The sequence below is a fragment of the Atractosteus spatula genome, chromosome 1, assembly GCF_055471065.1.
Source record: "Atractosteus spatula isolate fAtrSpa1 chromosome 1, fAtrSpa1.hap1, whole genome shotgun sequence".
Classification (NCBI taxonomy): Eukaryota; Metazoa; Chordata; class Actinopteri; order Semionotiformes; family Lepisosteidae; genus Atractosteus; species Atractosteus spatula.
Genome location: NC_142706.1, coordinates 64,157,173 through 64,181,741, shown reverse-complemented (window position 1 = coordinate 64,181,741; position 24,569 = coordinate 64,157,173). Strand labels below are relative to the sequence as shown.

General features: G+C 50.8%; 1 protein-coding gene across 2 annotated transcripts; it reads left to right on the top strand.

The window, feature by feature from the left end:
- Window positions 1–381: 381 nt before the first annotated feature.
- Window positions 382–15,212, top strand: nab2 (NGFI-A binding protein 2 (EGR1 binding protein 2)). 2 transcript variants are annotated; one of them, XM_088916269.1, is made up of 7 exons: window positions 382–1,835; window positions 4,091–5,020; window positions 6,215–6,348; window positions 7,511–7,562; window positions 8,598–8,742; window positions 9,861–10,061; window positions 12,602–15,212. In XM_088916269.1, exons 2-7 carry the CDS (start codon window positions 4,094–4,096, stop codon window positions 12,697–12,699), a joined length of 1,557 nt encoding a protein of 518 aa, XP_088772395.1. In that variant the 5' UTR covers window positions 382–1,835; window positions 4,091–4,093; the 3' UTR covers window positions 12,700–15,212. The 2 variants fall into 2 exon arrangements, with proteins under 2 accessions (XP_088772395.1, XP_088772389.1); XM_088916263.1 differs by having other exon boundaries at window positions 12,607–14,524.
- The last annotated feature ends 9,357 nt before the right edge of the window (window positions 15,213–24,569 follow it).

Sequence of the window (24,569 nt, the reverse complement as noted above, 5' to 3'; positions counted from 1 at the left end):
GAAGTGGCCCACGCGCCTCCCCCGGACAGCCACACGCTGGCACGCTCACACACAGCCCGCTCTCACAGAGCCGCGCTGCTTTTAATGGAGTTTTTCTGCTGTTCGTCATAAAACAAGACACACATCTATCATGTACCTTGTTTTACCAGTTTGCCAAGGTGTTTGTTGAATTATTCTCACCCAATAATAATAATAATAATAATAATAATAATAACAACAATATTAATACAGATTTTCACAAACGCACTCGAAACACAGTGATTACGTAGTTCTTCACTCCTAAGCGCTATGCAGTGTGAAGTGGAGACAGCGAGACGTAGCCCTTCTGGTGACAAGGAGCGAAGCTCTTTTTATACCCCGAATTACACAGACTCCAGATGCACAACCCAAGTCGCAAGAAGCAATAGATGTGTTTTCCTCCCATAAATCTACAGGACTGGAGCCTTTTCGGCTCCGGGAACGGATGGTGGGTTATTATTATTATTATTATTATTATTATTATTATTATTATTATTATTGGTGATGGTGGTAATATTAATTGCATTGCTGATGTTTAATTTGCTTCTCTTGCTTTTAAGTTGCGTCATTTTTTCAGAACTTTTTTTCAACCAGAGGCTTGGTACCGTGTTACTGCTACTGCCGAGGTGACCCGGGCGCAGTGCAGGCGGACTGGCTGCGTTGAGGGCGATGCGGGCAGAGGCTGTCGCTGTGGCTGTGGCTCTGTGTCGAAGTCGCGGCAGCGCGCTTGTGCGTGCACGCCTGAGCCCGCCAGCGGTAACGCCGCTCTGTAGCGCTGGGGAGGTGTTGAAATCGACGGCAGCGGCGTGATGGGATTTGTCGACAGATCTCAGCGCCTTACTGCGTGATTCGCAGCAGTCTTTGAGCGCTTGCACGGTTTGGAATGGCCTCGACACAGGGGGTGTGACTGGTCGTTCAGCTCTCTTCAGGAGAAGAAACCCGCACCGTAGAGTTAGACGCACACCAGACCGAAAGGAAGTTTGTAGGTGGCCGGGACCTCTCTCGCCGCAGTTGCGTGTTGTTGTGTGTTTTTTTTTTTGAAGAAAGGGTTAAAATGATAAAAGCTAGCATGTGAATCCCCCCACCACCCTATCCCCCCCAACTTCCACACCCCCACCTTGAAAGCCGCCTCTCTACCCGGGAGAGGAAAGCTCTTTTTCGGTCAGATGGCGCGCTGCAGTCCGCCCCCGGGTCTCTCTCACCCACACACCCTGCAAAACACTGTCTTTAACAATGCGGTCCGCCGAGAGAGGACAGTAGCCAGAGAAAACAGGCAGCCCGCAGGACAACAAAGTATCGGCAAGAGCAGAAATTAAGGGGCGAACAACAACAATATTATTTTAAGATAAGAAACAGGGAAAATAGAGGGCACAAAAACCAGGGCTACATCACAGGCGGGCATGTTGGACCAAAGTTTCTAGAAGTTCTGCCTAAACGTTTCGATTCCTGTCTGCGCCGGGGCGGTTGAGGGGTGAACAGGGAACAGACCAAAGCCGAGGCAGAAGACGGAGCACAACTCACCCATCGGGACTTAAGGGAGAGCAGGGGAGGGCAACGGGGGGAAACTCTGTTTTCTCTCACTTATTTCCCCCTACACACGCTCCTCTCCCTGCGCGGTGTTTTGTTTTGTCTTTTTGCCTTTTGCAATTCAGCGTCGGAGCAGCGACGAGCGCGAAAGCGTGAGCGGGACAGCCGCGCTCCGTAGCGAGGCGAGCCGGGCTGCTGGCTGGGCGTTCCCGCCGGGAGCCGAGCCGAGGAGCGCGCCCGCGGGGCACCGTCTCGACGTGATCGCAGCCGGCCGGGCGGATCCCAGAGAGGTAGGGCGATCGCCTTTGCTTACCCGGTGACCTCGGAAGGAGCGGGTGCCACAGCCGGCTGCGTTCGTGCAATTTTGGGGTGCGAGTGATCCCGTACGGCCGCGGGTGGCAACTTCTGAAACTGTAACTACTGGTAAACGTTCTGCGTCAGGGCTAGAGCAAGGCACACCGGCGTAAACCCCTCTTCACAGATGCCGTTCAGCACTTACATGATCTTCCCCCCCAGCTTGTGCGCTTATTATTACGTTTGCAGCTGTCCGCCCGTTCGCAGATCCGCGGAATCGCGACGTTTGCTAGTCGCCGGTGTTTCAGCCGCTGTAGGCAACCATTCTGACCGCCTCCCTCCCCCCCAGCGAGCAGGTTGTGTTTCTGAAGATACTATCCTGATCGTGTTGTTTCCCAAGTCCCGTGCTTCGCCGCTCCTCCAGATAAGTCGCTTTTGTATTCAGACCCTTGTAAATCAAACTTTTGCTGACCGCTGTTTTCCGTCAACAGCTGCAGAAAACAGAATCCTGTACTTTCGGGGGATATAGAAATCAGAAATTGCGAGCTGTGCTCCACGTCATACGGTACCTTTGGTATTTTTCTGTCTAAGCCCGTTGTCCCCCGAAGAGTGCGCACGCAGTACGCAACGATGTATTGTCGAGAGGACGAGGTTACTGTCGCAAGTAAGAAGCCCTATAGGCGCATCACAGCCAGGGGGCTCGGTGATTAGGAATATCCTGATAGCGGATCGGTTGGGTTGTTCTATTGCTCCGTGGCGAGGTACTGCCGGCCACCGTGGGCACGGCGCACCTTCTCTCGAGAAAGCGTCTATTCTCCTAGCCAATAGACCGAGCTCGGTCCGGAACTCACCCGACGTCTCGCCAGACAGTGACCCCGATAAAACCTGTATCTGCTAGAGGCGCCAAATGTCATCTTTTCTGTCTGCCTGGTCTTTCTGTGTCGGACGTGGCTGTGTCTTATCAGCATTCTTAAAAACGTGGGAAACGCAAGCATGCACTGTGTTTGATATCAGGATATCGAGGTGTTTTTGAAGAGTTGCCCCTCAACCGCTGCTGCCTTTTATATTCTCAGATTGCTCTGCTGGCGTGTTCAGTTTTTAGTTTGCGGAGAAGTGAGGTTCTCTGCGTTTCGCTTTTCTGATTGTTTTCACTACTGTCTGCTACTGTGACAGCAGCTTAGGAAAACAAGCGGGCTCTGGCAGTGGAGTCGGCGGAGCACAAAGACGCCGTGGTTAATGGGATTTAGCTCCACGCACTTTACCCGATCTGTTTACTGGGATAAATACACGCCGCACCCCGAGTCAGTTTAGACCAGCTGCTGGCAAAATCCGAAATGGATCAAAGTGATGTGCAGTGAGAGTCTAGTGTTTCTCTGAGTAATAAACATAGTGGCAGCAACACCGATAACAGCAATAGTGGTACTAATATCGACTTTCGGTTGTGATTGCCTCGACATGCACACGGTGCAGTCAGAACAAAGACAGTGCTCGATCAGTGATGGTGCAGTTCTAGGTGGCTTGCACGAGTTGGGCTTGCTCACGGACCAGCGATTTGTTTTCCTGGCCTCTTGCCCCAACATCCGTCTCTCCTCCCGACTCGTTCTGGGAGCCTCACAGTCTCAGGTGAGGCAGAAAGCTACTTCAGTTAAAATCCACCCCCAAATAATAATAATAATAATAAATAATAATAATAATAATAATGTAATAATCACTTGTTATTAATGGCGTTCTTCAGTCATAATTATTATGCCGATTTTCACATACGCACTCGAAACACTGTGTCCAAGCCATTTATATAGCGCCTTTCACCTCAAGTGGCCATAAAAGTGCCTGTGGAAAGGGGCCAACTTCTTCCACCGCTGCAGTGCAGCCCCACCTGGGTGACACGGCAGCTCGGGGGGAGATGCGAGAACTGGCCTCAGCAGTTGAATTAGGGGTGCACTCTAACGAGCCCAGATTGTGCCGTCCCAGAGTGGATTCGAACCAGGACACCGGGGGCCACACCTCTGCTGTTAGAAAGAGCACCGCCGGACCTTCGGCGATCTTACAGGTTCCAATCACAGTCGATTTCGGGGTTTAGAAAAGCGCAAGGCTTTCTTTTTTGTTGCTGACGCGCCCCGGCTCCCAGCGGACGATGAAGTAAGCGGAGGGCCGTCCCAGATACAGCCGTGGCTGGGCTGGAAGGTGCGGCTGGGGGCCACGGGGGCCGGTGAGTCATCCAGCGTCTCTCCTGTGCTCTGCGCCCCCGCAGGTCATGTCTCTGCCGCGGACTCTGGGGGAGCTGCAGCTGTACCGGGTGTTGCAGCGCGCCAACCTGCTGGCCTACTACGACACCTTCATCCAGCAGGGCGGCGACGACGTGCAGCAGCTGTGCGAGGCCGGGGAGGAGGAGTTCCTGGAGATCATGGCGCTGGTTGGCATGGCCACCAAGCCCCTGCACGTGCGCCGCCTGCAGAAGGCCCTGCGCGACTGGGCCGCCAACCCGGCCCTGTTCAACCAGCCCCTCGCCAGCGTGCCCCTCAACAGCATCCCGCTCTTCAAGATCGACGCCACGGCCGGGGCGGCGGGGGCGCGGAAGTCCCTCAGCAACGGACAGCCGGGATCGCCGGGGGTGGACAGGGAGGGCAGCCAGGAGCGGGCCTCCCTGACTCCTATGCGCAGCACCAGTCCCAAGAGCCCCTGCTCCCAGGCCTCGCCCCAGCCCGAGGGCATCCTCTACCGAGACAAGCTGTCGCCCATGGACCCGCAGTGGCTCAGCCCCGACCCGGACGGGAACGGCGCCGGGGGGTCGGGCGCCGACGAGGAGCAGCCCAGCCCCCCGCTCCCTCCCCCTCCCGCCTCCTGCACCCCCCCCCTGCCCTTGGCCCCCTCCTCCTCCTCCTCCTCCTCCTCCTCTGCCGGCCTCCCGTCCGCCGCCTGGCCCGGCGGCCGGCTGGAGCCCGAGACGGCGCGGGCGGTGGCGGAGAGCGTGGCGCGCCTGCTGCGGACGGTGCCGCGGGCCGAGCCCGGGGAGGTGAAGGCCCTGCTCAAGCTGAACAAGAAGCTGGCCAAGACGGTGGGGCACATCTTCGGGCTGGAGCCCGGCGACCCGGCCAAGGAGGAGGAGATCCGCAAGTACAGCCTGATCTACGGGCGCTTCGACTCCAAGCGGCGGGAGGGCAAGCAGCTGACTCACCACGAGGTGCGGCTCGCCGTCGGGACGCACGGGGCTCAGCCTGCTGGGGTGCCCTGTGCCTCCTGCTTGTTCAGGCTTCGCAGCCCTGAGTCATCACAGCTCCCCGTCCTCGGGTTTCCATCACCGGGGTGGGATATGGTCCAATCGGAGAGCAGGCAGACACAGCGTGGTGCAGCGGAGAGCTGCTGCAAACCACGGCACTAGCTGGGGGGAGGGACGGGGGGGGGGGGGGAGGCTGTAGCAGAAACAAATAAGTTCTTGGGTGAAGCCAAGGGAAGCTGGGAAGATTCGAAATACAGTATGACGTGCAGAACAGCAGAGCATGCGACTGCGATCTCCTGCTGTCATTGCGCAGACCCCCACACTCGCTGTGAGTCGGACAGCTGCTGTACAGTGGGGCAGGGATGCACTCTGAAGGCTGTCTAACAGCACGTCTCCTTTACACACAGCTGCAGAGCTGCGCTTCAGGAACCAGTATCTGCAATTCCAGCGTTCCCTGTGACATAAGTCCTGTTTGTATCGGGTGCATCACTTGGTCAGCGACATCTCTACCAGGCGTTTTCAAAATTCATGTCAGCAGCTGCGTCTGCAGCTCTTCCCCACACTCTGAGGCGCAGGTGTGAAGGATTGATCAAGATGCACAGTGGCCGGGCGTGGGGACCTGCGCTCTGAGCCGTATGAGTAACATGGCGCTGTAGCAGGACTGAACACGCTCTGGCAGGGTGCTGCTGGAATTGCACAACAGATTGGCTCATTTGTGTTCTTCCCGATCCTCCTGATCGAGCTGATTTCCATTTTAAGTTAAAGCTCACGCGCCGCACGGAATGAGATAGCGACCTAAGTGATGGTATTGAATTTTTTTAACAGCCCATTACACTGTAAAACGGAAGCAACTGTGTTCTGCCTTCCTCTCCTATAACTCGAACCTTTCCCATTGCCGAACTTCAAGCCAAAAAGCCTTACAATCAATGGATCGATCGATCAATCAATCTATCCATTGGCTGATTAATTGACTTTTCTTAACTAGCCTTTCGAGCTACATCGCAGACAGTATGAAAGAGTATGAAGGAGTGGCTGGAATGCAGGTGTGTGGTGTGATATAACTGGTGAGGCGGCCTGTCCGGCCTGTGGGAGGAGGGGGCGAAGGTCCTCACCTGTGCGTGCCAGACCCGGGCGTGAGCTTCCTGCGTCTCTCTGCAGATGATCATCAACGAGGCCGCCGCCCAGTTCTGCATCCGCGACAACGCCTTGCTCCTGCGCCGCGTGGAGCTCTTCTCGCTGGCCCGGCAGGTGGCGCGGGAGTGCGCCTACACCTCCACGCTGAAGAACGCCAGGTCGGTGGCCGCCCCCGCCCGCAGCCCGCCCGCCTGCCGACGCCGTCTCTGTCCCCCCTCTGTGCGTTCGGCCAGCATGCATTGTGGGGCCCAAGCTTTGTCTCCACCTGCACGTCTGTGAGTTGCTGTCACACGCAGCACGCCAAGTTAAACTAGCCCGCTGCGTGCTCTGGTTTGTATCCCAGCTGCCATGTGCAAGGCTCCATCAAGATCACGTTGCGAAGCTAAATCACCAGCTGGTAAGCAGAGATACTGCTTGTACCGTTGCTTGTGCTCATCGTTCATATGAAAGGCTTTGGTATTTCTGAGGCTTATTGTGCTGGTGTCATACATTAACCTGAGTGCTTCACTGAACCTCTCTGTGCTGACTTTCACAAGGTTCAGCATTGGCTGCAAGCACCTGACTGTCGCCAGCAGCACTCATACTGTTCGCTACCCTGGCGTTTCTTACAGACTGTAACACATTGCTCCTGGCCTTTAAGGACACAGGGGGAATCACCTCGCCCCTCTTGGGGAATCTCTTCCTTAAAACCCCCTGCTCAATTGTAGATTGATTCTTCTATGGTTCTGTTTCCTGAGTTTTTATCGTACAGCACTTCAAAATAACCTGAAGAAAGAAAGACGCTGGACGTACAGATTACTGTTATTCGCTTTATTATTAAGACATCGTTGCTTTTCTTTGCCTGGCCTGATTTAAAAAGACCAGAAGAGTGGCTCAGAAACTATTTAGTCTCGAACCCCTGATCTGAGCTGGGGTAAAGGCATCCCTGTCAAATCGCTGCCCGTCTGGGGGAAGGGGGGGAGGGTCTGTAAGGAGTTTTTGTCTGGGGGAATGGGCTTCTCAGACATAATGTCACCCTCCTTTTCTCAAAGAGAATAATACAGTATCTATCTGCTCAAGGAGAAGCATCTTGTAAGGGGAAGAGCAGAGGGGTGTTTGACAGAGACATGAATGTTCAAAATGTGCAAAATTATTTCTGTACTCCATTCAGTAGCCTTCCTTAACACTTACACACCGTTGTGACCAGTGGGGTGCCCACCTCTGCCCTGACGCCGTGCAGGCTATGCGGCTCACTCGTGTCGTTGCCACACCTCGGCCCTGAGGATTCTCTGAGCCAGGCTAGCAGTCACTCACACCCCCTCTCCATCCCTCCCCCTGCAGGACGAGCATGGAGGACTGCCCCCTACCGGCCCAGAAGAAGATCAAACAGGAGGTACGTGGGGGTCTGCGCTGACGTGCTGAGACGCGTTCCGAAAGCGGAATTGGTCAGCAGAGAGGGGAGCGTGGGTTAGCACTTTGGGGGAGAGAAGTAAAAGGTCAGTGGAGTCAGTCTTCATTTATGAGTCACGGAGTGTTATTATAATTACATTACGGGCTTTTATTGCAGTTGAGAAACGTGTACTGTATGTCATGCATATATCCTGTCCACAGACACACAGTAGTGCTCTCAGATGACTTGGGAGTTTGTCAGGCAAGCAAATACGGAAAAGGAAATAAACGCTTCACAGAAGAGGGAGCCCATCCTGCTTCTCTGGTCTCTAGTTATCTTGCCGATCTTTGTTATCTGGCCCAGATTTATTGGAGGGCTCTGGGAAGCGTGCTTTGCCAACGTGGCTGGGGAGCGCGTTCCAGGCACCTGCCACCCTCTGCGTAAAGAGGCACAATTCGTTCCCAGCCCTAAAGGCACTGAGTTTCGGTACCATCGTGTTCAGTGCTCCTTGTCCAGCTGTCCTGATTTTTTCCCAGTGAATGTTTCTGGGATAAATGCTTGCGGGTTAATTACCTGTTGTGACACAGAGGCAAGACCCCTTCCATTATTGCAGAGAGAGAGCCAGAGAGGCCGCTGCTATGTGTTAAATGCATGTGAAATGACTCATTGTCTGTAATGTATCCTGGAGGGCCAGAGTCCTGCAGGATTGGCAAATGTCCTTCAACTGGCCAGTGATTAAGACCTTTGAATGCAGGTGATTTGACTTTGCAAACAAAAGATTAGTGAGACCCAGTAATGGAGACCCTGGAACCCGTGGCCCTGGAGGCCTGGAATGGGTTTGACAGCGCGGATGAAGGCACACGCCCGAGACAGTGGCTGAGTGACCGCACGTCCACTCCTGGACTGACAGGACTCAAACGCTGCCTACATGCAGAAATTCCAAGTCACCCGCGTGCTGCCGGACCACCCTGACAGCTCAAGCCCCCTGGCCCGCAGGAGTCTGACTGGGTGGCTTGGCTGCCCTGCGCTGTGTTGCAGGTGGTGATATCAGAGTGCGTCTCCTCCTCTCACGATGTGGCGGAGGGGCAGCCCACCGGCTCGGAGAGCTACCACCAGGGGGTGCTGAGACACGGCGCGGACGAAGACAGCCTGTCTGGAGAGAGCCTGGATGGGCACGCACAGGGTAGGGCACGTATCTCCAGCTTTGGCCACGGCTTCACAGTCTGCACCCTCTCCGGTCTTATCAGTGACGGCTTCCGGTCGCTCTGAGATGATGGCTGCTTTCAGGGGCAGTGGTTATTGCTTGGGACCCGTTACCAGAGGGTTGTTGGTTCGAGTGCTCACTGGGGAGATTGCTGTTGTGTTTTTGAGTGCGATATTTTGCATAGATTAATCCAGTCACTCCATCTGAACATATCTGCTCCAACAGTACTCACTAGCAGTTTTGCTGTGATGGACTGTAATTTTGTGGGTGTTATTCTCATGCTCTCAGTGCTCTTGATGCTGCACAAACAGGGTTAATCTCTGGCACTTTAAACCATGTGAACGACTTAACCTACCAGTTACTCCTGCTTTGGGAAAAAAAGGCAAAACACCAGTCAGAAAATGGAGGTTACTCAAACACTGGAAGCTTGGCCAAGAGAATATCTGGAAGCTTGACCAAGAGAATTAGGCAGGGCCTGATGCAGATGCACACATCAGTGATGTTGCTGTCTTCTGGAGGCTATATTTTTTAATATGGCAAAGCTGTACATAACACTGCCTGTGGTTTTCTGGTTGGCAAAGGAATGCTGTTTAATGAAGCTATTTGAATTTTTAAATCACGAAGCAAAGCCAAAGTCAAAACAAACTAGATAAAAATAGCTTAGCTGGAAAAATATGACCTAATCATTTTGATTTCCTGCTTGATGTTAAGCTATGCAACTAAAAAGCCTTGAATTTCAAATATGGAAAATTGTACCAGCTACCTAAGAGGTATGAAAAGTGTGACTTTTATATTTTCCTGTGTATTTGTCACAACAGTGAGGTTCTGCAAACTTCAGGCACAGAGCAAAACAGCCAAATAAGGTGTGTTCAAGTCCCCATCTTCTGCCTTTCATCCTGTAATTAGAGTTTTGTGAATTAAGACCTGTTATGTTAGCGTGTACACTCGTTTCTACATCAGTGTAGTATACATCAGTATAAATTCTCCAGCAGTCATGCAGGGAGGTTCTGACTGGCTGTCATCTCACAGAATGTAACAGCACCCCTCCAGGGTCCACAACACAACTAGTGACCCTGTCTGTCTGCCCGACCCCTCAGGTGTGGGATCCCAGTCCAGCCACTCCTCGTCCCCCTGCCCCCCCGCTGACCCCCCCGCCACTGCGGCTGCTCCCCCCGCCTGGAGCCGGCACCTCATGCAGCAGACTCTCATGGACGAGGGGCTGCGACTGGCCAGGCTGGTGTCACATGACAACGTGGGCCGGGTCAGCCCAGGAATGACCGTGGTGGTCCAAGCTGCGGGTGAGTTGGGGAAGGGGGGGGGTCAAAGGTGATACTGATGTGAGAAATGAATTCTGGGAGTTATTGTTACTGATCATACTGATACCCCCAGAGCCTGTTGCTTTTTTTTCTTGCATGCCAGGAATTCACAGACAGGGAGGGCCACATCTCTGTAATGAGGACTCCCCACGTGCAATTATTGTGTTTTAGCACCTTGTTTTCACTTCCTATTCAATGGAGTTTATAATGAAAGTTCAGAAGGGGTGACAGCAACCAAGTTCAATCAGACTGAGCAGTCACAAAATCGCAACCACTTCTGACATCATTTCCTCTCCTGAAACACTATAGATACTGTCCGCGATTCCCTTATTTACTTCGCATCTCTGTTTGCATTTGACCTTCAGCTCTGCAGCTGCCCCTTGGTCACCCCTCACTCTGCATGGTGGTCCAAGCCTGCTCCTCCTGTGGCCAGGAGAATAGCCCTCAGCCCTTTTTGGTTAAGCCGAATTCTGATGAAACACTCCATAAAACCTTTCAGTACACTTAATTCCTGGGTGCTGTTGTTCCTAGTGAATTCACCCTAGCGTCAGTGGCCCAGGTGCACTATAATAGAAGACTTTCCTTAGAAACCTCTCTTTCGGTGTCTGGTGGCTCAAGCTAAGGGAAACCACAGGAAAGGAGGGGTGACTCCGGTGAGTTGTTTTGAGGTTTCCTGCACTGTCTGCTGCGAATGGGTGCCTGTCAGTGTCCTGCCCTGCGGGTGTAAATGTTCTTGGCTGTAGATCTTGCTGGGCCTTCTAGCGAGAGGAGAGGGTTTGTTATGCACTGGTGCTGACAGACACTGCTCCTCCCTGCAGGACAGACCTCACGCTGGTACCGGTGAACAGTTCATTCAGGACGGCTCAAGAGCTGTACTCCTCTGTCAAGTGGCCTCTGTTTTTCTTTCTTTTTTCCTTCTGAGCCAGATTCTTCTTCTTAATTGCCTTTTCTCTGGCTGTGCAGAGAGTCTCCTTCAGTGTGTTTCAGCCTGAGCTAATTCTAGCCTCAGCTGGGGGGGGGGGGGAGGGCGGCGGAGTGAGGGGGAGGCGGAGAGGTGGTGGTGGTGGGGGGGGGTGTTGAATTGGAAACCCCCCCTGACGTCAGAGCAGAGGGAGACAGACGTGTGTCTGTGGGCGGGGGTTTGCAGGGAGCTGGAGGGGAGGGGGGGATGTGTGTGGGTGGGTAGCGGTGGGAGGGGAGTAACTGAGAGCTGCTTTCGCATGTCACAGTGGTGTAAAAATAAAAAAAGCTGTGGGCAGGGAGCTGGTTGCCATCTCAGATTCTTCTTTTTTTTTTTAGAAAAAGCAGGAGAATTATTTTATTTGAATATGACGTCTTTCTGCTCATCAGCCTTTCCCCTCTCTCCCCCTCCTGTCTCGCTCTCTTTCCTGATATTATGTGCTCCCTGATTCGGAAAGCAGCGCTGAAAGGCACCTTCCATGCATGCTGAAGGGGTTCGTTTCAAAGAGCTGCACGCAGCTGCTCAGACAGATTAAGGCATTATGATTAAGATGTTCCAATTCCCCCAGCTGCAATATTTTGGGCATTTGTGTTCTGCTCTTTGGAAAGTCTCTGTATCAAGTCAGAGCCCTCCCATATTTAAAAGGAGCACAAAACACACCAGGCCCATCCAGCTATCCCTCAATTCCTGGTATAGTCCTGGTAAACACACACGCATCTGAGCACAAGGCTGACCCACACCAGAGACAGCTGTATTAGTTCCTGCTGAGATCTGTGCTTGTGTTGAGTGCGTATTACTGTGTGGGGATACTACAGGGTCAGACACGTACACATCTAGCATGAGAGCTGTTCTTATAGGGTGCCTCTAAAGAAAAGCAGCATCCTGAAATAAAGTTGTCAGGAAAATTGATTGTCAAAGAGCAGTAAAATTTGGTATGCACGCAGAAAGGGGCACACTCTCATGGACAATGATGAGGATGGTCAGTGAGGGTCCAGCATGCTCTGACCCACAAGGCTGCGGGTGCCACAGGGTTTCAGTCCTCCACTCGTCCTCATTAAGGTTATCATGGGCCTTTAACTGCAAAGCGCTGCTCTGCTGCAGGCCCACAGTGCGCCGATCTCTGTCAGTCTGCTGTTCAACAGCACGCTCGGCTGTTTGCACATTTTTAGGCTTACTGGTAGAGACTGGACAGTTTACTGGTGGAACTAAAAAGACTGGACAGTGCGGAGAAGGGGTTTCACAATGGCATCTGCTCCAGATAAGCCAAGGTGACTAACGTAGTTCAAGCAGGGAGCTGCGTCAGCATGCGTAGGCTGTGAAGGAACAAGTAAAGGTTTATTCCCTGCTGTAAAGAGAAGAAAAGAAACACAATGTTTTGGCTGTGATTCACGCCCTAAGAAGGCTCCACAGCCGAAACGTTGTGTTTCTCTTTTCAGCAGGGAATAAACCTTTACTTGTCCCGAGGCGACTAACGTTGGGTCAAGGATTGACAACACTGTAAAAGACCATGCGCAAGAGGGTGTGCCCAGACTGATCATCTGCACGGCCCGTTTCTTTGCAGAGCAGGAAGACAGAGCCAGCGAGAGGCGCCTGTCCCAGCACCGGAGAAGGAGCAGCTCCTGCAGTACCAAAGACGATTCGGATCACAGCGGAAAGTGAGAGCCCCCCACCTTCCCCACCACCACCTACCTACCCCACTTTCCCCCTCCCCACAATTCGTACCCCTACCCCCAGCCATCCTCTATCCAGCAATAATTTCCTTCTCTTCTGCCAAAACCTGTCCGGACCCCTCTGCAGTGCAACACGAGCTGCAGTAACATGGACCGGCCTGAGGGGGGCAGCAGAGGGTCTGCCTCAAACCTTCCTTTAGAGATTTTTTTTTTTCTGGTGCTATTATCTCTTTTTTTTCGTGTGGTTCAACTTGTGTTCCCGTGGCCCTGGCGTGAGCCCGTGGGAATGGCAAACGGCAGCCGCAGCGCCTGGGAGTGTCAGGAAGACGCAGCGCCCTGCCCAGAGCGATCTGGAGCGCGCGAGCTGAGTGGGGGAAACCGCCGGAGCCCGGTGTGGGAAGGGCGACATGTTTCAGAGTCTGAAAAGAGCTGGATCGAGCTGAGGCGAGAGGACATGTTGGCGAGAAACTGGAAGCCAGGGGCGATGAGCGAGGAGAGCGGTTGTTACCGTGATAATTATACTAGTGAAGCACAGCAGTGCACCGAGGGGGAGAAAAGACCTATAAGCCAGTGGAAACCCAGGGCAATTAGTGACTACAATGTACTGTGTACAGAAAAAACTGTGCTAAAGGCGTACATTACAATGAAAACACACTTTGGTAAAGTCTCAGATCGGAGGCGCTGCCTGCTCATCTGATTCTGAAATCACAGGACAGTGTTGTGGGACAGAGGCAGGCGACAGAGGTAGCGATGACGACCTCGTCTGAGCCGACTCCTCCTGTTGGCAAGGGATCACGCCCGCTGAAGCCCATGTGACCCCCCCTCAAGGCCGGGTCAAGCCCGGGTCACCGACCATCAGGTTGTCCTGCCACTGTGTGAGTGCTCCTGCTGTCTGGCTGGGGGTTACCGGGCGCTGACTGGCTGTCTCGGCTCTGACTGACGCTTGGGCCTCCGTGTCCCAGCAGCCCCCTGCACGCCAGCTGATGGGACTGGCGAAACGCGGCTGGGATTCGGGCTCGGGCACACGCCGGCGAACCAACAGCACGCCGTCATCCCTCCGTGCTTTCAATGGCTCGCTCTTCGGCTTGGGTAGATCAGAGCTCCTCCTCTCGTTTCTCTGGGTGTTTTTCCACAGTACATCTATTTTTTTTCGGGGTTTGTTGTTGTTGCTGTTTATAGTAGAAATTATGCAACCTATTTTGTGTCTGAGCTGTTGGCAGTAACTTTAGCCCACAGGGCTGGTACAAGTCCTTTGCTCACCAAGGAAGATTTGCCAAACAGGCACATTCTGGTCCCATGAAGAGTCAGAGTCTTCAGGATTTGCTCCAGCCAAACTCTTGTCTGTCTAGTTTATTAAGACTTAGGCCCGGGTCAGCTCGACAAACCAGCTCATTTTGGCACTTCCAGGCCCAAATACAGCCCCTTGATTTCGGAGTACAAGCAAGACGCTGGTTTATAGCAAGCTCCCCTGCTGCAGAAAGCCATCATCAAAGAGACACAGTTGGAACATCTGATCATCCAAAACAGCTTCACTGGTAGTAAGCACATCAGACTAGCTGAAATCATTCTTTAACACACTTCCAGGCTGCCACCCCTGTATGCTACTGCAATACTCTGGTTAACTCAGCTGTAGCACAGCACAGTCATACCACTGGTAACCATGAGAAGGCACAGAGAGGTGTGGTCAAGTAAGATGCATAGTTAAGTGTCAATAATCAATGCATAAACGTGATGAATCAAACACTCCTGTCGGGCAGCTGGGCCTGTAAGGGAGAGTAAAGTGGTGAAGTGGTGTGGACACTCAGTAGCCTTGTCTGCACTGACATTCAGCAATGGTCTGTGCGCAGGTCACGGACTGGTGTCTCTAAGCAGCTGCCCAAGCTCACAGCTCTCGAAATGAGATCCTGGCTTCCTTAGCCAGATGGGTCTCCCACCGAGTCAGTGATGTACCAATACACTACACTACTGATTGTCCTGGTGCTGGGGAGGCACGAGGGGGTCTGAGAGTCTCTTGCACAATACCTCCAAGCAAACTCTTCAGGCCTGCACTGTAACTGCGACTGCTCCAGTCCTCAGGACACTCCCCATCACCCGGCAGTGCTGAGAGAGGGCCGCGCCCTGGAACCAGGAGGGAATGTCATGGCACTACATTCACAGTACAGCACTCACAGACGCAGACAAGGGGCTGCCCCCGCCAACAAGGAAACCCAAAGGGCAGGGTGGGACAGGGGTGCAGCTACTGAGGCAAATAATTGATTTGGTTAAGTAGCCAAGAGTGTGGCTGCAGAACAAATAGGAAGATCTGACCAGACTGGAGCTTGATACCCCTGGGTTACAGGAATGCAAAGGAAGAGCGCCCCCTGGGTGGCTAAACCTGCCATTACACCTTTAGTTGCCTAGATCCTCTGGCTCGAGAGCATTAGACAACCTCTTGATTTTATTATGTTGTACAGTAGATTATTTATTTTGTTAATTTTCAATAAAAATTTATTTTATGGTTTACAAGGTCAGCGTGCTCTTTCTGCGTATTCTTTCCTTCTTTCTTGTCGATCTCAGGGTCCCGATCAACTGACAGAATAAGGTCTTGGTTTTGAAGTCGATCCCATTTTTTTAAATTGACTCTTACACCCCTGCAGACCTCCTCTCCTCACCCACAGATTGAAACAAATTCACAAAGGTCAGCGTGGAAAATGTCTTCCTTTTTTTTGTACAACCCTGTAAAAGTTCTGTGTTCCTCAGCTGTGAAGCCAAGTCAGTCTCTGCTAATCCTCGACTGGTCAGTCTCACTGCCAGGGAAGAGAGAAGGGACAGCAAATAGAGTCACACACTGTCTTTTGCCACTATAAAGCCATAAAAGAAATTTGCTTCCCTGTCTCTCCCTTTGCACACCTACAGTACGTGCTTAGGTTTGAAGTGAAATCAGTCAGTCACAATGATAAGCCCTTTCTCACAGTCTAAGCATTGGCCACTTTTATCAGTGTGGAGTGGTGGCACTGTGGCTAAGGATCTGTCCCTATGGCTGGAAGGTTGCTGGTTCAAATCCCATGGCCGGCAGAGGAATCCTACTCTGTTGGGCCCCTGAGCAAGGCCCTTAACCCCAGCTGCTCTGGGGGTGCTATATAAATAGCTGACCTTGTACTTTGACCCCAAGCTTCTCTCCTGTCTGTGTGTCTTGTGGAGAGCAAGCTGGGGTATGTGAAAAGATTAATTCCAAATGCAAGAAATTGTATATGGCTAATAAAGTGATCTTGTCTTAAAAAGCACATCCTCAAAATGTTACCCATTCATTACTTTTCTTTAGGTTACAGTGGGGTTTGGCCTGGTGTGAGTGTGTGCCCTTCAACGGACCAGAGTCCCATCTGGAGTGTATCCTGTCTTGTGCCCATTGCCTGCTGGGATAGGCTCCGGCTCCCCCGCGCCCCTGTACTGGATAAAAAGCTTAGAAGGTGGATGGCTGACTCCCACCCAGCTCAACTGACAAAACAGCCCAGTGAACTCACGGGTCCCTGCCGGCTGGCTCTTTCACGCTCTTCCCCTTTTAAGGATCTTGCAACCTGCGGAGTTTGTTGTTCGTGCTGTTGCGTGCAGCCCGGAGCTGCAGGAAGTGAGCTCCATCCACGGCGCCTGGCGCTGCGCAAGGCTCGTCCCTCTGAGTCACCGTGAGTCACCCAGGCTGCTGATGTCACTGCAGCACCCTGCCCGAGGCCGTCCAAACCCTCCTGCCACTGCGCAGGGCCCGGGGCACTAAATATAGAAGCCCAGCAGGGCAGCCTGTGCAGACATCAGAGGGGAGAGAGTGTGTGCACTCACTCTTCAATCCAGCTAATTCAGAGCTCAGGAAAGACAGGCTGTGTTGTCATTCATTATTTATTAACCTGGCTGAGGCTTTCATCCACACTGACTCACACCAAATTATAACCTTGCATGACATCATCCAGCTATATCATATTTATAATGTACATTCTGAGCCGGCGGGTACGTATAAAGAGCCGCGCACTGATCGAGTATAACACAGCTTGCACAGCAGGATCGCAATGTAATCAGTTAAGAAACCAGGCGAGGGAGAGAGAGAGAGAGAGGAGTCCATTTGCCATATGTACTTGTGCAAGATGAGGTGCGGGCAGCCTGGTTTAGCAAGCAGCAGGATGACACCTGCACAGTGGTGGAACAGACAGATGTCAAGAAGGGCTGCAGGAGGTCCGATCTTCGGCAGCGGGTGGGGTCAGGTGGTGCCATGCTGGTGATTGCAGTTTGAAGGGCCCTATGCCCATTAGGAGTTAACAGCCAGGCCCTGGAGAGCTGTTTTACAGTTCCGTGCATTCCCATCTGGCCTATGTTTCTTCAAGGTCTCTGGAGTGGAGGTGTAACTCATGTATCCTACGCTTGGTAAGCAACATGAAAGGGAACAGGCGTCTTAGCTAATTAGGGATCTTGGCTAATTGCACGAGGCTGACCTAAATCTCTGACCTTGCTTACACCTTATATGGTGACACACTGCTACTGAACAATAAATAAATCAGTGCATGTTTTGCATGAAAATTGTGCTCAAGCCTGTTGCTCTCCTTAGAAAAGCGAGCGAAAAGGCGAGCCGCTGGCCACCCCTGTCCTCCTGTCTTTATTAGGATGAAGAAATCCCCAGCTCGATTCCCCAGGGTCCTGTGGTTCTCCGAGTTGAGCAAGCCCATGAGGGAGATCGGGGGGACCCACGGGCGCAGTGGCAGCAGGTGAGCACAGAGAAGGTGCCCGTGCTGCTCTCAGGGCACACGCAGAGAGAACAACGGACAGGCACCCAGGGCAAGACAGAAAGATGGACAGGCAGCACCCAGCTGGCCAGTACAAGGTGCGCAGGGAGGGCGAGAGGAGGAAGAGAGACGGGGGGGGGGGGGTGTGAGGTGGAGGAAGAGAAGGGATGAGAAATATGAACGCACAGATGTTCTCAGGCCTGATCGGGTCTGGCGCAGGGAGCTGACCCAAGAGACAGAGGAAGCTTGACGTAAATCCAATTAGATATAAATCAGATTAAATAAATTGAATTAAATCTAAACAATTTATAAATGAATGAGGGTTGTCACAGTGGCGCAGTGGTCAGCATTGCCGCTTCACAACACTGTGGTCCTGGGATGAATTCGGGACCTGGGGTGCTGTCTGTGTGGAGTTTGCATGTCTTCCCTGTGTTTGTGTGGGCTTCCTCTGGGTGCTCCTGTTTCCTCTCACAGGCCAAAGGCATATTGGCTTTTTGGGAAAACTGGCCCTAGTGTGAGTGTATATGTGTGTGTGAGGGTGTGTGTCTGTGTGTGCTTTGAGATGGGCTGGTATCCCGTCCAGGGCGTATCCTACCTTGCACCTGTCGCTCGCTGGGATAGGCTCCGGCTCCCCTGAGACCTTGAATTGGGTGAAAAGCTTAGTTGGCTCAGTAGCCTAAAAATAATAAATAAACAAATTGATTAATTGATTGATTGATTGATTAATTAATTAACTTCTAACCGTCTCTTTAGGATCTTTTTTTTTCTGGCTGCATGCACTTCTGTGCTTTACCACCTGTCTGGCTTTGACTGCCCAGGGTCTCTTGGCTTGGCTTCCCACAAGTGGACTCTCATTTCAGAATGTTGTCAGGAGAAATCCCTACACAAAAAGATGCTCATGCTTATGCTTACCTCTTTTTGCTCTTTGCAAAAAGAGGCAAGTATAAAAACTATTCCTTTCATGCACCACAATACTACTTTTATACTAGCAGCCATATCACCCTGCAACTCACAACTGGTAGCCCACAGAAGCTCAGAAGGCCAACAGGGGGCGCTCATCCTGTGGTCTGTGTCCTAAAGCCTAAAGCTTATATAGTGACGGGGACACTATATTGTAAAAAGGCGCTGTCCTTCGGATGAGATGTAAAACCAAGGTCCTGACTGTGGTCATTAAAAATCCCAGGGTGTTTCTCTAAAAGAGTAGGGGTGTTACCCTGTCATCCTGACTGAATTTCCTATTGGCCTTTACCAATCATGGCCTCTTAATAATCCCCATCTACGAACTGGCTTCATCACTCTGTTCTGCTCCCCACTGAGAGCTGGTGTGTGGTGAGAGTGCTGGAGCATCATCCAGGTGGGGCTGCACACTGGTGTTGGTGGAGGGGAGTCCCCATGACCTGTAAAGCACTTTGAGTGGAGTGTCCAGAAAAGCGCTATATAATTGTAAGCAATTATTATTATTACTATTATTACTTTACCCTACTCTCTACCCTCCTGTCTGTGCAGAACCCTGGGTGTACTGATTCTCCGTGCAGATGTTCTGTGAGCACTTTCAGATGGAGCACAAGACTGGTGCATTGTCATGTGGGTTGTCTGGGGGCGAAGATATCCAGGCGCTTCAAAGGCAGACCGCACCCCTGCGCCCCCTGTGCCTTGCTTTAAGCGGCCAGAGACTCCATTAGTCCTCTCCTGAAGGCTCAGCTGTGCTGTCGGCACTCTCCAGCCTGTGCAGCGTGCAAAGACAAGTGCCACGAAATTTCATACCAGATACACACATCACACCGAGGTTTTCTCAGACTGCAGTGTCTCCATACGCTCGTTGCTTCTATAGCTTTAACACATGGTTTTATGTCTTTTATGTTTTCAGGGCTTTAATGAGAAGCAGCGAAGTGGGGAGCTCTATTTTTTAAATACCTGTCTCAGTGTTTGATTTCACAGCCACACAGCAGCTGTAACATTCACAGAATGCATGACTCAGTCTGACTCACACTGTACACTTTTTCCTTATAAGTCCCTTGTTCATCACAGAAAGCTTTGCTGCACGCCTGCTCCTGCGCTGAAGTGCCTTGCTCATACTGAGGGATGCCAGGTGAAGGAGGGAGTAAATGGTATTTGTGTGGCACAGCACCAAGCACAAACAGGACCAGACTCAAACACAGCAGTACACAGATGAACAATGCATTCTACTATACATTTAAAAAATATACCACACAGGTGCTTGTGCAGAATGGCCATATTTACACAGCAGGGGCATGGATGTGTAGTGGGAAGAACAGACAACACTGTTGAACTATCTTAGCCTCGGCCTAAGCATTCATGTCACATTGCTCAAGTTTATTATGCTGGTTGAACATCAGCAATCTAACATGCGACCATAACAAAGGCTACAAACAAGAGGAAGCCAATTGGCCCACCTTCCTTGTTTTAGCTATTTTCTCTAATGAACTCATCCAGCCATTAGCTGAACGAAGTCAGGGTGCTGGCTTTAACAACATGGCTGGGTAGCTTGTTGCACTCTCCCACCCCCCTTCATGTAAAGGCACACCTCCCGTTCTCAGGCTTAAAGTACTTCTTCCACGTTGCTCAACAACCAAGGCCTGAGTGATCATGTACTGGTTCACACAGCATCTTTTTCTGCTGCAGGGTCCTTCTCAAAGCAGGCCAGCACAAAGCGGAGAGGCACCGTGAGAAGTGTGGACTCCGCAGCAGTGATCACACTGGAGGTCTGACCCTGTGAGCTTCTATCCAAACCACTGGCTCCCGATTCCCCTTTCCTGAAAAGATAATAATTTGGTGCTGTAAAACTCCAGAGGCATTTTCCTCGGTCTTCCTGTGGGTTGGCCTTTAGTACAGAAATGAAATGTTTGGACAGGCCAGTTCATTTGAGAACAGAATTCACTCTGTGTATTTGACTGGATCTGAGCTTGGGGGTCCACTGCGCCCTCGAGATCTCCACCAGGAGGAGGGTCGCAGTTTTTCTAACGACGACCGACACTGCCGAGTTAGAAAGCCATGTGTGTCCTCTGACTGGAGCCCTGCGTTACTGTTTGCATTTTTAATGTATTGCACTTGCCGTATGTCATCAATAAAACAACCCAATCGAAATTTCCAGTTACGGGCATTTAATTGCACATCCACAATAACTCAGCTACAGAGGCAGTGGGTTGTTCTAATAAATGTGCTTATTGAAAATTTAAAAGATGCATAGCCTGTCATACCTCAGGATAAACATTTACTGTTGGTCTGCATATTATACTTGGAGATGAGAAACGATTTTTAATAGTAGGAGAGAGGCAAAATTGTTTGAAGAACATTTAAGAGGTCTCATTAGAAGGAAACGGTTCTGTACATTCTCAGTGATCACCTTAGAGACAGTTCAGAATAACTTTAAAAATAATAAAGATTATGCAGATGCAGAGATGTTGCTTGTTTAAGAGTGAGGAGACAGAGGTGGCTGAAGGAAAAATGTAATGTACTGGCTGTGCCACAAGAGGGAGGTAAGGCTTCAGCTTTCCAGTGGCTCCAGACAAACACTTGAGGCGCGACTTAAGGAAACAAGCAATCTAAAATGTTTTGAACCAGGGGACTGTCTGCTGACTTTCGTTCCAGCTGAGCTGGTGATGACAGGTTATTAAGTGATGGCTTTAACTGATCTACTTCCTTGCGCAGACTCTGAACTCTTCCTTCAAGTGCATGGCTGCAGCGACTTCACACAGAGCTGCAAACGATCATATGAATCTATCATGCAATCTGTCGTATCAATCAATCGATCATATCAATCTATCACATTAATCTATAATGCAATCTACCCTCAGCTTCTATACTAAGAGTTTCTTCTCTTTTTTGACAAGTAATAACAAGGGGTTGATTTATGGTGGACAGACATAGCGACGGTATATTGAAGGACGTGGGTGTGTTGGCTTTGTCCTTCTGCAGAGGTCCAGTTGGTCACATTTCAACTTTCACAGCTGCGTGACGGCAGTTCAGAAACTCAGAAACTGGTACAGGGTTGATATCTCTGCAGCTTTTGAAAGCAAGTTGTAAAACCTGCATGAAGTGCAAAACTGAAGCCAGTGAACCAGGGCTTCCTCTGGGTGTTCCTGTTTCCTCTCACAGTCCAAAGGCATACTGGTACAGTAAGACAACTGGCTTTTTGGGAAAAGGTGTGAGGGAGTAGCACTGGTGAAAGCAAATATTAAGATGTGAGGGGAAAAGCGCAGGTAAGGAGTCTAAGTAGTGTGCTTTCTTTCCCTATTGTATTATTTTATTATAACTAATAATAATAATGACAACTTTTATTTATAAAGCGCCTTTCCAAACCCAAGGTTGTAGTACATAGTAATAAAGAAAAAAACAAAAAGCACAATAAAAGTGAAAGAAAAAATGAAACAAGAACATACAGGTTATAATGTTGACTGATCAGACATCGGCCCGAGTAAAAAGGTGAGTTTTGAGTTTAGATTTCAAGAGTCAGAGGAAGGGAATTCCGTGGAGCTCCGATGGAGCAGAGACAAAAAAGCACTGTCCTCAGAGCCGGAGATTTATTCCTGGGAATATCGAGCAACTGAGCCTAAGGGAGGGAGGGTGTTCATTCATTCACTGCTGGCTGTGGCCATTATGCTCATGAATGCAATTCTAAAGCTTTGTTATAACCAGGGGTCCCTGGCGTCCCAGGGAAAGAGCAGAACGCTTCCCACTGTGCTGAAACGCCAACACCCAAGTCCGAAACGGGGATCAACTAGCCTGCCAAAAGAGGTAATAATATTCACTCACTCCAAGTTTACTCCAAGGTAGAAACAACTAAATCCTCTAAAAATAATAATAATAATAATTGCTTACAGTTATATAGCACTTCTCTGGACACTCCACTCAAAGCGCTTTACAGGTAATGGGGACTCCCCTCCACCACCACCAGTGTGCAGCCCCATGATGCGACAGCAGTCAGAGTGAACCAGTACCTCCCCACACAACAGCTCTCAGTGGGGAGGAGAACAGAGTGATGAAGCCAATTCATAGACGGGGATTATTCGGAGGCCATGATTGGTAAGGGTTCAATGGGAAATTTGGCCAGGGTACAGAGGTTACACCCCTACTCTTTTTGAGAAACGCCCTGGGATTTTTAATGACCACAGAGAGTCAGGACCTCGGTTTTACGTCTCATCCGAAGGACAGCGCCTGTTTACAGTATAGTGTCCCCGTCACTATACTGGGGCATTAGGACCCATATGGACCGCAGGGTGAGCGCCCCCTTCAGGTCCCACTAACATCTCATCCAGCAGCAATCTTAGTTTTTCCCAGGTGGCCTCCCATCCAGGTACTGACCAGGCTCACGCCTGCTGAGCTTCAGAGGGCTGCCAGTTGTGAGTTGCAGGGTGATATGGTTGCTGGCAAGAAAAATGTGTGACAACAAGGGCTGGTCAGTGTAGGTCTGGGCAGAGGTGATCCCTCACTCCAGAGCAGGGGCACGGGGTCAGCAAGCATGGGCTTGTGAGTGAGCAAAGGATCAGTTACATCACATCCCTGAAACCAGTGGCCCGTTTCCACTTACATGACCGTTTGAGAGAAGTCACCTCCTGTGACTAACTTAGTTCTCTTTTTGTGATCTGGGGCATGCCCCTTCCTGCTAATGACTGTCGAAGAGGAACACTGTAGGTGCGTAACCATTCACAGACTTGGGCTCAAAGGTTCAGAAAGCTGCGTCTCAAGAACAGAGGTCTTTGAAGAAAGACTGGACACCGCTTTGAGTTCAGGCAGTGTGTGGTTCATAGAGAAGGTTCTTCATGGTGAAAACCCTCACAACATGCTTTTAGCACTTTGCAATAGAGCTCAACAGACGAAATAACTGAGTATCAATCTTAACAGCACTATTAACATACTGTCACAGTCAGTAGAAAAAATATTCAAACCCATTGTTCATTTTCATGCCAATCTAAAGCAGCAATCTCCACAACCAGCAGGAAGGGTTTAACATGTGGTGCAATTTGTAAGTTACTACCAGCAGTAGTGAACAGCTGTTAAAAGGAGTAATCTGCAGATATGCCTCACCCACTAGTCACAAGGGCAATGACAAACAGGAGTCCAGTCAGCCCCCTGTAGCTGGGTTCAGCAGTTAGCTAATCAATCCAAAGATCTCATGCAGCTGTTACGTGAACCAAACCAGGGTAGTGGCTTCGACAGCATGGCTAGGCAACCTGTTTCACACTCCCACCACCCTTTGGGTAAAGACCTGTTCTCAGGATTAAATACACTTTCACACAGTCTCCCCTTGTGCCCTGTGGTACGTTCTATGTTTATAAATATGTATTCTAACATTATGTTTGCCATAACAGGAAAAATTAGGAAAAAAAATCTTGCTGGCTTCACGTGTGTGTTGTGTTTGCTTCAGCCCTACAAGGTGCTTACAAACTACGCACGTTTTGGCTGGATGAGTCCTTGAGGTCAATTCGCTACTAAAAGCCAAATGAGCGACGTGGGATGGATGTGGCTCCTTCACAAACGTCTGTCTCTTGCAGATTTTCTCCAGAGACTCGAACTGGACAGCCGGCCTGCTGGTGTCAGATATCAGCCCCACCCCGCAGATCCACGTGACTGACGGGCCCGTCTCCGTCTCAGGTAGTTTCCACAGCACGATGATCTGGTGGAGCGCTTTCGGGACTTACAGTTACATAACCACGAGGACAGGAAAACTCACTTCCCTTCAGAACCGCGCAAAGCCAAACCCGGCGATTTGCGCTTGAAAGGACGATTCCGGAGCCTTCCAAGTGGTCAGCAGAATTGAGAAATAACAAAACTGCACACTCCTTTAGCATAAAAGGCAAAACTCCGTAGTGACCTACTAAGTATTACTAAACAAGAACTTATCTGTCTTTTCTACTTTTCTTTATGAAAGAATAGACACTCGTCCCAGTTTCGAGAAGTATTACTACCCATCCAACGGTTAAAATAAAATAATTCAACTACAACGCACTTGTTTTAAAGTATGTGTCGCCTGAAATCAGTTTGCACCTATGGCATCAACTGTAAACACACGTGGAGTGGTGTTGCCGTTCAAGATTTGGAGCCAAACTGATACCGCTGCCACAAGAAAAAAAGTTTTGTTTATATCAAAGGCTCGGCT